We start from the raw sequence: 14775 nt of genomic DNA, 5'->3' as shown, positions 1-14775 counted from the left end.
TAACTAGGAAACAGTGGTCAACAGATGGAAAGAAATGAAGTTGAGAGAAAGACATAAGCCAGAGCCTGCAAGGCCCTAGATGCCTCACTAAGAATTTTAGTACTGACCATAGATTGCTGTGCTAACTTTCCTGTGTTTGATAAAGAGTAGATCTTCAAAGTCAGGGGCATTAACCTTCTTTGTATCCTTCAGAGAACATAGCCCAGGACATAGAGAGTGGTTTCTGTGTTGACTAATAATCGATAGATTGGTTGACAGATAGCAGGACACCAAGGCAAGAGACATGGTTCAAGATGAAAAATAAATCTTTATTCCTTTACATCCACTAGAATGGCTAAAAAGTCAATGGTTGATACCAAGAGCATGCTAACAGTGCCTGGCTGGTTCAGTCAGTAGAGTATGCAACTCTTGATCTTGAGATCGTGAGTTCAAGGCCCATGTTGGAAAGAGAGATTACTTTAAGAAAATGGTAAAAAGTGTTGGAAAGTATGTAGAGAAATTAAAATATAAAATGGTGCAGCCACTTTGGAAAACAGTCTGGCAGTTCCTCAGAAAGTTAAACATAAAGGCACCATAGGACCAAGCAATTCCATTCCTACAGATATATGAAGAGAATTGAAAACATATGTACACATAAAAACAAGTACACAGGGTTCAGAGCAGCGTTATTCATATCTATACAGTGGATTTATTAAATAAAATAAAATTTTATAAAATTAAATAAAAAGGAGAGAAGTACATATGTTACATTATAGATAAACCCTGAACACATTATGCTAAGTGAAAAAAGCCAGTCAAAAAAGGCCGCATATTGTACAATTCCATTTATGTGAAGCATCGAGAACAGATAAATCCATAGAGACAAAAAGTGGATTCATGTTTCTAGGAGTTAGGGGAAGTGAAAAATGGGGAGTAATTGCTAATGGATATGAGATTTCCCCTTAGGGTCATGAAATATTCTGGAATCGGTGGTGATAGTTGCACTATGAATATACTAAAAACCCTGAATAGCACATTTTAAAAGGCTGGATTTATGATGTGTGAATTATACCTCAGTAAAGCTGCTATGAAAAGAAAAAACTGTTAAGCCACTGAGATTTTGGAATTGTTTGTTACCTCAGTATAACATAGCCCATCCTGACTGATAAATTTAGCCAGGCTATCAATCTAGTGCATGGGCAAAATAAAGACATGTGCAGACCTGCAAATATTCAAAAAATTCAGAAAGCTACCGAAAAGTGTGTTCCACTAAGACAAGACAGTAACTTAAGAAAAAAGAAGACACCGGGACACCTGCACCCCAATGTTTCTAGCGGCAATGTCCACAATAGCCAAACTGTGGAAGGAGCCTCGGTGTCCATCGAAAGATGAATGGATAAAGAAGATGTGGTCTATGTATACAATGGAATATTACTCAGCTATTAGAAATTACAAATACCCACCATTTGCTTCAACGTGGATGGAACTGGAGGGTATTATGCTGAGTGAAGTAAGTCAATCGGAGAAGGACGAACATTATATGGTTCCATTCATTCGGGGAATATAAAAAATAGTGAAAGGGAATAAAGGGGAAAGGAGAGAAAATGAGTGGGAAATATCAGAGAGGATGATGGAACATGAGAGACTCCTAACTCTGGGAAACGAACAAGGGGTAGTGGAAAGGGAAGTGGATGGGGGATGGGGTGACTGGGTGACGGGCATTGAGGGGGCAATTGAAGGGATGAGCACTGGGTGTTATACTATATGATGGCAAATCGAACTCCAAGAAAGAAAAGGAAGGAAGGAAGGAAGGAAGGAAGGAAGGAAGGAAGGAAGGAAGGAAGGAAGGAAGGAAGGAAGGAAGAAAGACGACATGGGATCTGGGATAAAGGATCCAACACAGGAGACAGACAAAGGGAATTCTAAAGATGGTGGTGAAGGGAGGTGTTGGGATGATAGCTGTGCTACAGAGCTGGGAAGCAACCAGTGTAGACTGGAGAAAAGGCCAGGAAGGCTATCCCCAGGAAAAATGGTAAAACCTGTTTAACATACCTAATGGTATTTGGTAAGTACCTGGGAAAATACCTGATGAATTTGAATCTAGGCAAAATTGTATTAGATGTATCACAGGGGTGGGCAGCCTGGGTGGCTCAGTGGTTTAGCGCCACCTTCAGCCCAGGGCCTGATCCTGGAGACCCAGGATCAAGTCCCATGTCGGGCTCCCTGCAGGGAGCCTGCCTCTCCCTCTGCCCGTGTCTCTGCCCCTCTCTCTCCCTGTGTCTCTCATGAATAAATAAATAAAATCTTAAAAAAAAAAAAGTATCACAGGGGCACCTGGCTGGCTTAGTCAGAAGAGCATGCAACTCTTGATCTCACGGTCATAAGTTCAAGCCCCACATTGGGTGTAGAGATTACTGAAAATAAATAAACTTAAAAAAAGGTATCACAGAGCTACTGAAGGATTTTGGAAGACTTGGTCAGACTTTCAAGATAGACAAGCAAATGAAAAAACAAAGCAATTCTTAACTTACAGGGAAACACAAAGTTATATAAGAAAGGATAGGGGGGCACCTGGATAGCTCAGTTAGTTAAGCATGTAACTCTTGATTTCAGCTCAGGTCATCATCTCATGGGTGACTCTGTGCTCAGTGAGGAGTCTGCTTGAAGATTGTCTGCCTCTGCCCCTCCTCCCACTCACACACGCACACATGTGCACATGCACATTTCTCTCTCTAAAATAAATGAAATCTTAAAAAAAAAAAAAAAGGAAAGAAAGGATATAGAATTAGAGCACAATTGACCCTTGAACAACATGAGGGTTAGGGACACCAAACACCCCACCTTGCATAGTTGAAAATTCATGTGTAACTTTTGACTCTCCCAAATCGAAACTACTAATAGTCTACCACTGACCGGAAGCCTTACCAATAATATAAATGATCAATTAACACTTATTTTGTATGTTATATGTGTTAATATACTATATTCTAACAATAAAGTAAGCTAGAGAAAAGAAAATCATAAATATTGGAGTACCTTGGTGACTCGGTTAAGCGGCTGCCTTATGCTAACTAAGGTCATGATCCCAGAGTTCTGGGATCGAGCCCCAAGTCAGGGTCCCTGCTCAGCAGAGAGTCTGCTTCTCCTTCTCCCTCTGCCCCTCCCCTCCCTGCTCTCTCTCACATGCTCTCAAATTAATAAATAAATAAATAAATAAATAAATAAATAAATAAATAAATCTTTAAAGAAATAAAGTAATAAGGAAAAGTTTACACTCTGCATTTATTGAAAAAAATCCACATACAAGTAGACCCACAAAGTTTAAACCCATGTTGTACATAATGGAAAAATTATCAAATTAAACCAACTTTTAAGCTTGGAGCATGGCAAAAAGTTGGCATGTTTGAATTCCATTCCCAGTCCTGGTTGTATCTTGTTTCCTTAAACTGATTTAATTTTAATTTTATTTATTTATTTGACAGAGAGAGAGAGAGAGAGAGAGAGAGAGAGCTCACAAGCAGGGGGAAGGGCAGAGGGACCCAGAGAAACAGACTCCCTGCTGAGCAGGAAGCCCTGCTCCTTGAGCAGGAAGCCCAGCTCCTTGAGCAGGAAGCCCACCTGGGGCTTGATCTCAGGACCTGGAGATCATGACCTCAGCCGAAGGCAGACATTTAACCAACTGAGCCACCCAGGTACCTCTAAACTGATTATTGTTAAAACAAGGTTTGAAAGCTGCTTTTAATGTGAGTAGTGAAATTCTGATATATTGTGAATAAGGCTTAAGAATGTCTCAGGATGCCTGGGTGGCTCAGTTGGTTAAGCAGCTGACTTGATTTCAGCTCAGGTTCTGACCTCAGGATGGTGAGATTGAGCCCCACATGGATTCAAGTGGAGTCCACTTAAGATTCTCTCTCCCCCTACCCCTCTGCCCACCTCCGCCCACCTGCCATCTTAAAAAAAAAAAAAAGAAAAAAGAACACCTAGTCTCCCAAAGGAAGGTATTATAATGTTACTGAATGGTGCCAAATACACTGTGTGTATCTACAATTTAATCTTTGCATGTATGCTATTATTTGATCAGCTCCCTTCCCTGTGATGCTACCATGCATAGAGTCAAATCCTCGTGATGTTTTGTATGGCTATTGACTTTGGCAACATATAAATAATGTGTAAAGCAAGTTTTTATGATTAAGGAATCAAATTTCCTGAATTTTATTCTTGAAGGTTGAAACTTCACATGTATAAACAATACAATACTCTTCATGGAAAAAAACCCTGTGTTGTTCAAAAGTCAACTATGTAATATTTGATCTACAGTGAAACAATATACATCATCATAATAATGGCAAGATTGAATGTAGATTTAGTCCCCAGATGAGGTGTAATTGGGAGAAGAGTATGCAGGAAAGGCAGAGGGAGAGAAAGCTAAACTCCTCACATGCATGGTAAACAGTAAAAGCAATGTCTGAAAGTGATGAATGGGGAGTTTGGGGAGAGAGATGCTGGGAGGCAGGAAGGAATGAAGGATGGGGTAAGAGCTGACTTAATAGACAGTGTCTCAAATTGAAAAATTCAAGGGATGCTATTTAGAAACATAGAAGTTAATACTAGAAAAAACGACCCAAAATGAACAGTACCTGCCCCATATCTCCCACCAATTATTCTCTCTTCCTGATTCTTATCCTGACCAGGTTTCTGCTGTTTTTCTATTTATTTTCCCATCAGGCTGTATAGGGATTCGTAACTTCCCTTTGCCCCTGTTCCCTCCTCAGCACATCAGTCTTACTATTCTTTCATTCTTTTCTAATTTGGGAAGTGATAAATGATATCTTCTTGCATTATTAATGGGCTTGACTTTTTTAAAAAGAGAGAAAGAGAGAGCGCACAAGAGAGGGGAGCAGCAGGCAGAGTGAGAGGGAGACACAGACTCCTGGCTGAGCAGGGAGCCCACCAGGACCCTAGGATCATGACCTGAGCTGAAGCATGTGCTTAACTAACAGCTACCCAGACACCTCAGGCTTGAATTTTTTTACTTTTTTTTTTTTCAGCTTTGTTTTTATTTTTAAAGATTTTATTTATTTATTCATGAGACACAGAGAGAGAGACAGAGACAAAGGCAAAGGGAGATGCAGGCTCCCTGCAGGGAGCCCGATGTGGGACTCAATCCCAGGACCCTAGGATCATGTCCTGAGCCTAAGGCAGACACTCAACCGCTGAGCCACACAGGCGTTCCTTTTTTCAGCTTTTGAATTCAATTTGGCAAAGTGATAAATGGTATCTCATTGATTATTAAAGACTGATTTTTTTCTGTATCATATTTTTTGTCCATTTGGGCAATCACCTGTTATAAACTGTCTCCCATCTTCCTTGGGAATATTCACCTTTTTCTCATCGAATTATAAAAGCTCACAGTAGGGATGACTCACTGGCTCAGTAGATAGAACATGGAACTCTTAAAAAAAAAAAAAGAACATGGAACTCTTGATCTTGAGGTCATGAGTTCAAGCCCCATACTGGATGTAGAGATTACTTAAAAAAAATAAAATCTTAGAGATGCCTGGAGGCACAGTTGGTTGAGTGTCCAACTCTTGGTTTAGGCTCACGTTGTGATCTCAGGGTCATGAGATTGAGCCCGATGTTGGGCTCTGTGCTGAGCTTAGAATCTGCTTAAGACTCTCTCTCCCTCTCCCTCTGCCCCTCCTCCCCGAAAAGGATAAATAAGTAAATAAAATCATTAAAAATGTATATTTTAAAAATGCTCACACAAAAAAGGCTAATAACCTTTCAGACACTAAGTATGTTGTACATGTTCCCTACTTTGTGATTGTCTTTAAAGTTATATTTTTCAAAAAAAAAAGTTATATTTTTCTACACAGGAATTTAAAATTTTATGCAGTCAGATTCATTAGCCTTTCCCTTTCCAGGGAAAAGGAAGCCATGGATTTGCATTTTATGTAATGATGCTTAGTTTGGGGTTTGTGAATAATGCTTTGTTTAGGGTTGTGTTTAGATTTCAAGAAAAACTGTCAGAAAGAAGTTTTTCTTTTTAGATCTGCTGCACCAGAAAACAATTGTAGCACCAAGATCCCAAATGCAGCTTCTTGGTCTTTGAAAGCCATGCATCTTTAGAAGGTATAAGCTTACTTTTCAATTGTTTCATCAACTAATACACATTTTTTTAACATCCATTAATCTTCACACCAACTATTGGATAAGATATAATTTCTACAATGTTCAAATCTGAAGCAGAAAAAGCCTTCGTGTGGACAAGACAAGAGCAAATGACTGAGATCCATCCTCATGACAGGGGCCTTGAGACCAATCAAGATGCCACAGCAAAACTATTGACATTGAGATTTTTTTTTTAACCTTACAAGTCAGCTGGCATAAAAGCTCATTGATTGAAAAGCTGATTTCTCCTTGTTAAAGACAGACTAATATCTGAACTTAGGCTTCCTTTAGAAAAAAGGAGGCCTGGGTCACCTAGGTGGCTCAGTCAGTTGAGCATCTGACTCTTGGTTTCTTATTTTTTTTTTTTTAAGATTTGTATTTACGTATTAATGAAAGACACAGAGAGAGAGAGGCATTGACGTGGGCAGAGGGAGAAGCAGGCTCTAGGCAGGGAGCCCGATGTGGGACTTGATCCCGGGTCTCCAGGATCATGCCCTGAGCTGAAGGCAGACGCTCAACTGTTGAGCCACCCAGGCGTCCTTGACTCTTGGTTTCAGCTCAGATCAGGACCTGATCTCAGGGTTGTGAGATCGAGCCCCACGTTGGGCTTCATGCTCAGTACAGCATCTGCTTAAGACTCTCTCCCCACCGCCCACCCCACCCCACTGTCTCACTCACTCTCCCTCTCAAAAAAAAAAAAAAAAAAAAGGAGGCCTACATGTTTGCTTATGCATTACACAGGGCTTCCTGGGGATGCCTGGGTGTCTCAGTGGTTGAGCATCTGCCTTTAGCTCAGGTCATGATCCCAGGGTCCCGGGATTGGGTCCCGCATCAGGCTCCCTGCAGGGAGCCTGCTTCTCCCTCTCCTTATGTCTCTGCTTCTCTCACTGTGTCTCTCAGAAATAAATAAATAAATAAATAAAATCTAAAAAAAAAAAAAAAAAGGAAGGGCTTCCCCTCAGTTGTCCTTGAAGTGGTCTTTGATTTCCCCATTCCTTTTTTTTTTAATTTTTATTTATTATTTATGATAGTCACACAGAGAGAGAGAGAGAGAGAGAGGCAGAGGGAGAAGCAGGCTCCATGCACCGGGAGCCCGACTGGGATTCGATCCCGGGTCTCCAGGATCGCGCCCTGGGCCAAAGGCGGGCGCCAAACCGCTGTGCCACCCAGGGATCCCTCCCCATTCCTTTTCTTGTATCACCTTGCTTCTCTGATTTTCTCATCTAAATTGTGGAACTTTGGCAATGATTCATTCCAGATAACTTGCTTATTTATATGAAGAGGAAACACTACCCTTGCACCTGATCTGATTTCAATCAGAGGGTCAGTGAGAATAAAAGAAAAAGAAAGAGGAAACGCAAAGCGGCCATTTTTTTTTGCTTGTACAGGCCTAGTCACCTCGAGCCACTGGCTTCAGACTCCTTGTGACTTCCTCCTGTCGTTCCCCTCCATTCCTCTCCAGAACCAAGAACCACTCACCTTTGTGACATCACCTCTACCGCTAAGCAACTGGCCCAGTGCTCTCCTCACCCCATGAGCCCTGGGAGAACATTGGACCAAGGTGCTCCAAGAAGGAGGCTCTGCTGCAGAGGGAGGGAGGGGAGTAATTAGAGGACATGCTGCAGCTTGTTGTGGAGTCGGCCAAGATCAACCCACCCCTCAGCCCCCCGCCCAGACCCTGCGTGTCTGCCTACTTCCGAGGTGAGAGCAAGGCTCCTGGACGGAAAGGACAAGCCCCGAGAGGCAACATACATTCAGTGAAAAAGTAGACTTATGGGTGTCCTCCTCTGTAAAAGATGCCCTGTGTGACAGAGGAGCGAAGTAGACATCACCCAGTTCTTTCAAACCTTAGCTTTATTGCCATTATCTCTCCTATCTTGACATTTCTGCCATTTCTTCTAGGGGAATGGCCACAGGGAAAAGAGAAGATTAATACTTCCTGAGCTGCTTCTGTGAACTGGAGTTGAGCCACACATTGAGTTTAAAAAAAAAAAAAAAAAAAAGTACCTTCTTCATAGGCTTGATGTGAGGGTTGGTTTCTTTGTTTGTTTGTTTGTTTTTTGTTTTTTTTAGATTTTATTTATTTATTCATGAGAGACACAGAAAGAGAAGCAGAAATATAGGCAGAGAGAGAAGCAGGCTCCTCACAGGGACAGGACTCGATCCCAGGACCCTGGAATCACAACCTGAGCCAAAGGCAGATGCTCAACCACTGAGCCACCCAGGTGCCCCTTGATGTGAGGATTTTAAAGGATAATATATATACAGCTCTTATATAACCCCCAGTAATAACTGTTTGAGCCCTATGAGTGATATTTACTACCAAGAAAGCCTTTTCATAAACATAATGATTTTTGCTCCTCACAACAACCCCATGAGGCAAAATTTATTGTCTCCATTTCTCTTTTTTTATGGTAAGGAAAAGTGTCCAAGAAAGTTGGCAGGGGTGAGGGGCGTTCAAAAGGATTTAGGAGACAACACAAAAGAGATTAAGCATGTCTGCATATCACAGAGCTGGGAACAGGAAAGGAACAAGAGAAGTGGACAGTCTTTTGATAGCAAGTAGGGGGGCGGTAGATACAGGCAAATGAGGTTTCCCAGCACGTGCAGGGAGTGAGAAAATTGGGGCCAACAGAAAGAAGGCATGGTTGTTTCTATAGCAGATATGAATAAAAAATAAAGTTTCTTAATTTTTTTCTGGTTTGTGGAACTGTGCTCCCGGAATGTGACAATACCCCTCGGGAGAGTAAACATTTGGGACTCTGGACTCACGGGGCAACTCCCCAGGTACAGGTTTAGAGAGGCATAGTGGACGTTCAGTGAGCCAGAAACAGCCTGATTTCAGCCTTCTTTCCTACCATCCCACGGGCGTGATCTTCTCCCTGAGATAGCTCTTACAAGATACCTAAATCCCAGACTCTTAGGTTTGCCCAAAGATTTACCTACAAATTCTTTTTTTAAAGATTTTATTTATTTATTTATTTATTTATTTATTTATTTATTTATTCATGAGAGGCAGAGACACGGGCAGAGGGAGAAGCAGGCTTCTTGCGGGGAGCCCGATGCGGGATTTGATCCCAGGACCCTGGGATCACGACCTGAGCCAAAGGCAGATGCTCAACCACTGAGCTACCCAGTGTCCCTTACCTACAAATTATTATAATTGAATGTTTGTTTGATATTTTTTTATTCCTTTTTCACTTTTCTGAGCCCTTCCTCCCCCATATACCATCCACTACCCTGCATCCCTTCCGACAACCCAACAGGTACCTGCTTGCACACACTCTGTTTCCTCCTTTTTCACATTCTTTCCTTGGGAAGAATCTCAAAGTAATTTACCAATTTAGAGGTTCTTTGCAGGGCTATCGGTTGTTCTTTGTTAAAGATATTTTTGGAGGAGGGGACTTTTAGTGGATGAGGAATTTTTAATCCATTAGAGGTGTTTGGGAGTCCACTAGGCTTTGCTCTGGTAACAAATAAATCTTTAAATCTCAATGCCTTGGGACACCTGAGTGGCTCAGTGGTTGTGATCCCGGGGTCCTGGGATCAAGTCCCACATCAGGCTCCCTGCATGGAGCCTGCTTCTCCCTCTGCCTATGTCTCTGCCTCTCTCTCTGTGTGTGTCTCTCATGAATAAATAAATAAAATCTTTAAAAATATATAAATCTCAATGCCTTAACACAATAAAAGTTTACCTCTTGCTCACACCAAGTCCTGCATCAAGGGGGCAACAATCCTGAGTGGCTCCTCCAAGCAGTGGTTTAGGGACCAGCTGTTTGCTGCTTGTGGCTCCAAAGTCATCCTGGTACCACCCTGCCAGGAGATCATGTGGGTAGATGTGTGGAATGGGGAGTAGAAAAACATCAATAGGAGATTTTAGGAGCCAGTCTTGGCAGTGGTGAAAATCGCTCCCACACTGCATTAGCCAGGATGAGTCATGAGTCACCACCTGGCTGCAAGATGGCTAGGAACCAAGAAAAAAAATGAAGTGAAGACATTATCTGTCACATGGAATGATGTTACTCTTAGAAAAAGCAAGAAATTAAAAAAAAAAAAAAGAAAAAAGAAAAAGCAAGAAATTTTGAAACCCGCAGAGTAAGAATCAGTGCCATATCACATCTGCCAACATAGACTTGAAGTTTTCTTGGAGTCCTACCTCTCTTTACCACACTTAAACCTAGACTTTGAAATATTTCCTACCACCAATGACAGCCCCTTGGTATCTTTGCAGATGTCAAGAAGAGAACTCATGAAGTGGAAGGGAATAACCCCACATGGAATGAGGTAAAACCCATCAGGACAAACCCAAAAGAAGCAATGACAACCCCAAGAGTGAGGCTGGGTCCTGGCCATGCTTAGAATTCTAGGGAGAGGACAGGAAGTGGCACAAGCTTTTCCCAAGGCTAGGGCATTTCGGCCTAGGAGTAGCCCCCAAGCTGGGCCGGAGAGCCACAGCAGCCACATCTACCTGTAGCTGTTCTTGGCCCTTCTCCTCCACTCTCGCAGTGGACCATGATACGGTTCATCTTGTCCAACCTGGCCATCCTGATGTTCCCAGAAACCTGAAGCAGAGACAGGAATCCCTGCGCAGGGTCACTCTTATATTCCATCCGTTGATGTCCCCCACCCCTGCCCTGGGTCCCTAAACCCCTTAACTACTGACACACCCATGATATTGCAGTTACACTGCAGAGCCCAGGTAGGATGCTCAGCATCTTGGTGAAAGGTAGCTAATGCCATCCTCTTAGGAAACCTGACTGTAGAGGGGTTCCTCAGTTCAAGAGAAACACAGCGCCAGTCCATTCCCTGTATCTTTCCTCATTTTCTAGAAGGTTGGGAAGGGGAGGGTGAGGAAAGGATGCTGACTTCTCTGTGCCTCCCATAGACCCTAATCTGGCACCTCTGGGACCGCCCCCTACAAAACGACTCTTTTCTGCAAATCATCCTTCGGGACCTGGGCTCAACAAAGAAAGACAGGTGAGGCAGAGAAAGGCAAGAGGCTGGCTCTCTGACCAAAGCTATGGCACATGCTGCATCTCCTGGCTCGAATCTGTGACTCACTCAGGTGGCAAGGACCAGAACCCACTCTAGCCAGCTAATAGGACCAAAAAAGGGGGGGGGGGTTATAGAAGAGTGGTGAAGCTGAGAGTGCAGAGCAATTAGAACCAGGGTCCTGGGAAGCCAGGGACAGTCCTGCCTCTTCTGAAGCCATGGGATCTCAAATCTCTACTTCTCTCTGCCCAATCCTGGCTTCCTATTGTGGCCCCATTCTAGTGCCTAGCGGGGTCTGACATCTCTGAGACTGTAGCTAAGGCATCCCAAGTCAAAATTTCCTAGGATGGAGAATCTGATTGGTCCAGCTCCCATAAGGTGTCCACCCTCTGGTCCAATCAGCTGTTACTTGGCACTGTTCTCACTTGGGAGGAGTGTGGGAACAGAACTTCTGGAAAGGGTTTTGAGCAGGGCAGAGCCAGTAACTGGGGCACCCATTACTCAGAGCCCCAAAGTCAGTTCTCAGAAACATGAGATACTCTGAGATGCTCCACATCACTGTGTTCTTCCTTCAGCCTCTCTCTATGGACAGCACAGCCTGTAGGAGAGAAAACCCTCACTAGATAGTCATGCCTGGGGCAGAAGACACCCTTTCCCCTGGCTCAGGATCTCGTATGTGCTCCTCATCTCCCCAGGTTCATTGGCCTGGCCACAGTAATGCTCCAGCCCTTGGTGAAAAAACCGAGTGAGGTCCTTTTTGTGAAGGACTTGACCCTGCTTAACCATCTCATGATGTCCACAGATGTGAGTTGGCCCTGGGAAGGGTGGGAGCAGCCAGAGAAGCTAGGATACTCCACTTTAGCAGAGGCCCAGTGCCCCCACCAGAGAGCACTTCTTGCCCTAGGAGGCCCCATCATGCTGCCATCATCTCCCTGACCTCCTCCATCCCATCAGCCATCCACTGACCCACCCTCCCACCCCTACATCCTTACTTTTAGATTGATTATTTAGTTAATTGTCCATTGGATGTCAGTACCTGTGTCAGGCTTGGACACAAAACTGAATGACTCCTACAGTCCACTGGAGTAGGCACCATTCACAGTGACAAGTGCCTCAGCACAAGGGTCAGGAAGGCTAGGTCACTGAAGTCAGGAGGAAGTGAATGAGTCTACATGGGAGGTCATGTAAGGCTTTATAGAGGATGTGATTAAGATAATGGAAACTGAGGTGCCTGCATGGCTCAGTCCATTAGGCATCTGCCTTCGGCTCAGGTCACGATCTCAGATTGAGCTCCGCATTGGGCTCCCTGCTCAGTAGAGAGTCTGCTTCTCCCTCTCCATTTGCCCCTCTCCCTGCTTATGTACTCTCTCTCTCTCTCTCTCTCTCTCTCTCTCATAAATAAAATCTTTAAAAAGGAAAAGAAAAGATAGATAGAAACAGGCAAAGACCAACCAAAGGAGAATAAGCACAGGTTATTTATGTAGAGCTGGCTATAGCAAGGGCATTGGCCAACCATCACTTGCACTTTGGCAGAGACTCAAAGACAGACAGAGGAAGGGTGAAGCTGCACAGTGGAAGCAGGAGAGCTTCCCAATGTGCCCTGATTGGAGGCTATTGGTGGTGGGGGTGGGGGGAGCTATAAGAGGACCGGGCATCCTCTGTGATTGGTTAGTGGTGTATATTTGGCTTTCTCTTGATGGTTCTAAGTGAGAAGAAGGGTCAAAAATTGGGGAAACTGTTGGTTATGAATCAAATCCTGGCAATTTGAGGCCAACTCTTCCAGGGGCTATTGTTTGGTTTCCTGGACTGGTTGCTAGAGCAGTACTTTGACTTCCTATGAGGCTGACTTAGAGATAGCAGGCTGGCTTCCTGGGTTGGTTACTGCAGATTTATTGGGCTGGCTTCCTGAATTGATCGCTACACATTGTGGGTCAGAGTACCATTTTTATACAAGGTCTGGTCATTGTGCATTTTTTTACTCAGTTTCTCGGTGGGCATGAGTTTGCCCAATGGATAGGAAAGGAAGAGAATGCCAAGCAAGGGTGTAAGGTGCATGCCTGAAGGCTGGAGGGAGAGAGGCAGACAGCAAGTTCAGGGAAGGTGGGCTGCTATGCCGCTGGCATACGGGGATTGGGAGGATGTGAAGAAGGTAGTAAGAGAGCTGAGACTAGCTGAGACCAGGGGCCAAAAGTGAAGGGCCTTATGGTCTCTGCTGATGAGTTTTGACTTTACTCTGATTGGTTAGGGCACTTATATAAAGTTTAGGGGGCAATTCTGGCGATGATATAGAAATAGGATGGGTAGTCAGAGCGCTTGGAGGCAGGAAGTCAATTAAGAGGTATTTGCAAGAGTCCCCCACCTGAGGTCAGGAGATGTTAGGCTAGGAGAAGAGATGTTGGCATCAGCAGTTCTGGGCTGGTCCCAAGGCACCTCTTCCTCTCCTCCCTACCCCATTGTACTCCCTTGTTACCACCACTACCATGTGCCTCCTCTATTCTCCAAATCCCCTCCACTATAACCCATTGCCACCAGTTTATAACTCCCTCTCCCCAAGACATCACAGGTCCCACATGGGGACAGTGTTATGACTTGGCCAAGGATTGCAGGATCTGGCTACAAACTACCCCACCACCACCACTCACCATCTTTGCCTTGCAGTGCACTGTAACCCTACAGGTGGCCCTTATGAGAAACCAGGATATTGAGAAGATAGGTAGGTACTTGAGGCTTACCCCTGTTCTTCTCCAAGCATAGCTGGGTGGGCTCTTTGGGACCTTTGGGACCCATCCCTTGAGGCCTACAGAAGGACTGTGATCAGGTTAGGGTCTAGAGGCCAGATCTTCAGATGCCTGGCTGAGGCATCTTCCCCCCACAGTATTTCTACTTGTCATCTCTAGATATGAGGCCCAGCCTCCAGTGGGCTGCAAAAGGAAACAAGGATGACCTTTCGAAGAGCCCCTACATGTAGATTGTGGGGCCTAGGGTTACTGAGGGTAGGAGGGGGCCCATGGGAATGTTCTGGGGGGGACATGTACCCCTTTTGAGGTCTCTTGGCCATGGTTTTAGTCAGAAGCTAGTCACTAGGGATAGAACAATGAAATGGGCATAGTGCTTCAAAACCTTCTGAGCCCCAGCCTCTGAGACCTCACCCAGACTGTTTCCCCAGGCGATGGCGACCTCCTAGGCCTAAGTACCCGAGAGACGGCCAGGCAGGAACTGATGGTCCCCAGCTATACCATGCCTGTGGCTCTGTCCACGAAGCCTCAGCACTTTCAGGTGAGGACCTTCTGGGCTGATTCACCTGACATTCTCATTGTGATCCCAGGCCATCCCCATCTCTCCACAAGGTCATGGCAGAGGACCAGAGCTACATGTCCTCCGAGCCTCACTGCACTCCCTGATCCTCTGGGACCATTCTGAGCCACTTCTGCGGGAATCCTAAGCCAGAGACAACTCCACTGAAGCAATAGGAGGCGCTGTTGGCTGTTGTACACCAACAGGCCCTGGCAAGTGCTGCGAAGGCAGAACAAAAGGCCTGGAGTACTCCTCAGGATTGTTGGCAACACAAGGCTAGCCACATGCAGGGCAAAATGAGCTATATGGAAGAGGCTGAGGAGAGCTCCCACCATGACT

At 44.6% G+C, this 14775-nt stretch overlaps 1 protein-coding gene across 19 annotated transcripts in view; it reads left to right on the top strand.

The window, feature by feature from the left end:
* The first annotated feature begins 7621 nt into the window (after positions 1-7621).
* Positions 7622-14775, top strand: part of FER1L5 (fer-1 like family member 5) — a 57957-nt gene continuing 50803 nt past the window's right edge. For 3 of the 19 annotated variants that reach the window (XM_025464915.3, XM_025464938.3, XM_049115478.1), the window contains exons 1-6: positions 7625-7851; positions 10382-10434; positions 11036-11127; positions 11838-11946; positions 13801-13855; positions 14309-14418. In XM_025464915.3, coding sequence (XP_025320700.3) covers positions 7767-7851; positions 10382-10434; positions 11036-11127; positions 11838-11946; positions 13801-13855; positions 14309-14418 — 504 coding nt within the window. In that variant the 5' untranslated portion in view covers positions 7625-7766. Of the gene's footprint in view, positions 7852-10381; positions 10435-11035; positions 11128-11837; positions 11947-13800; positions 13856-14308; positions 14419-14775 lie in introns of all 19 variants that reach the window. The other 16 variants (XR_003143361.3, XR_003143362.3, XM_025464924.3 and 13 more) reach the window with 12 other exon arrangements.

This window comes from Canis lupus, chromosome 10, assembly GCF_003254725.2.
Source record: "Canis lupus dingo isolate Sandy chromosome 10, ASM325472v2, whole genome shotgun sequence".
Lineage (NCBI taxonomy): Eukaryota > Metazoa > Chordata > Mammalia > Carnivora > Canidae > Canis > Canis lupus.
Note: the sequence above shows the minus strand (reverse complement) of the source record. Positions and strands in the feature narration are given on the sequence as shown.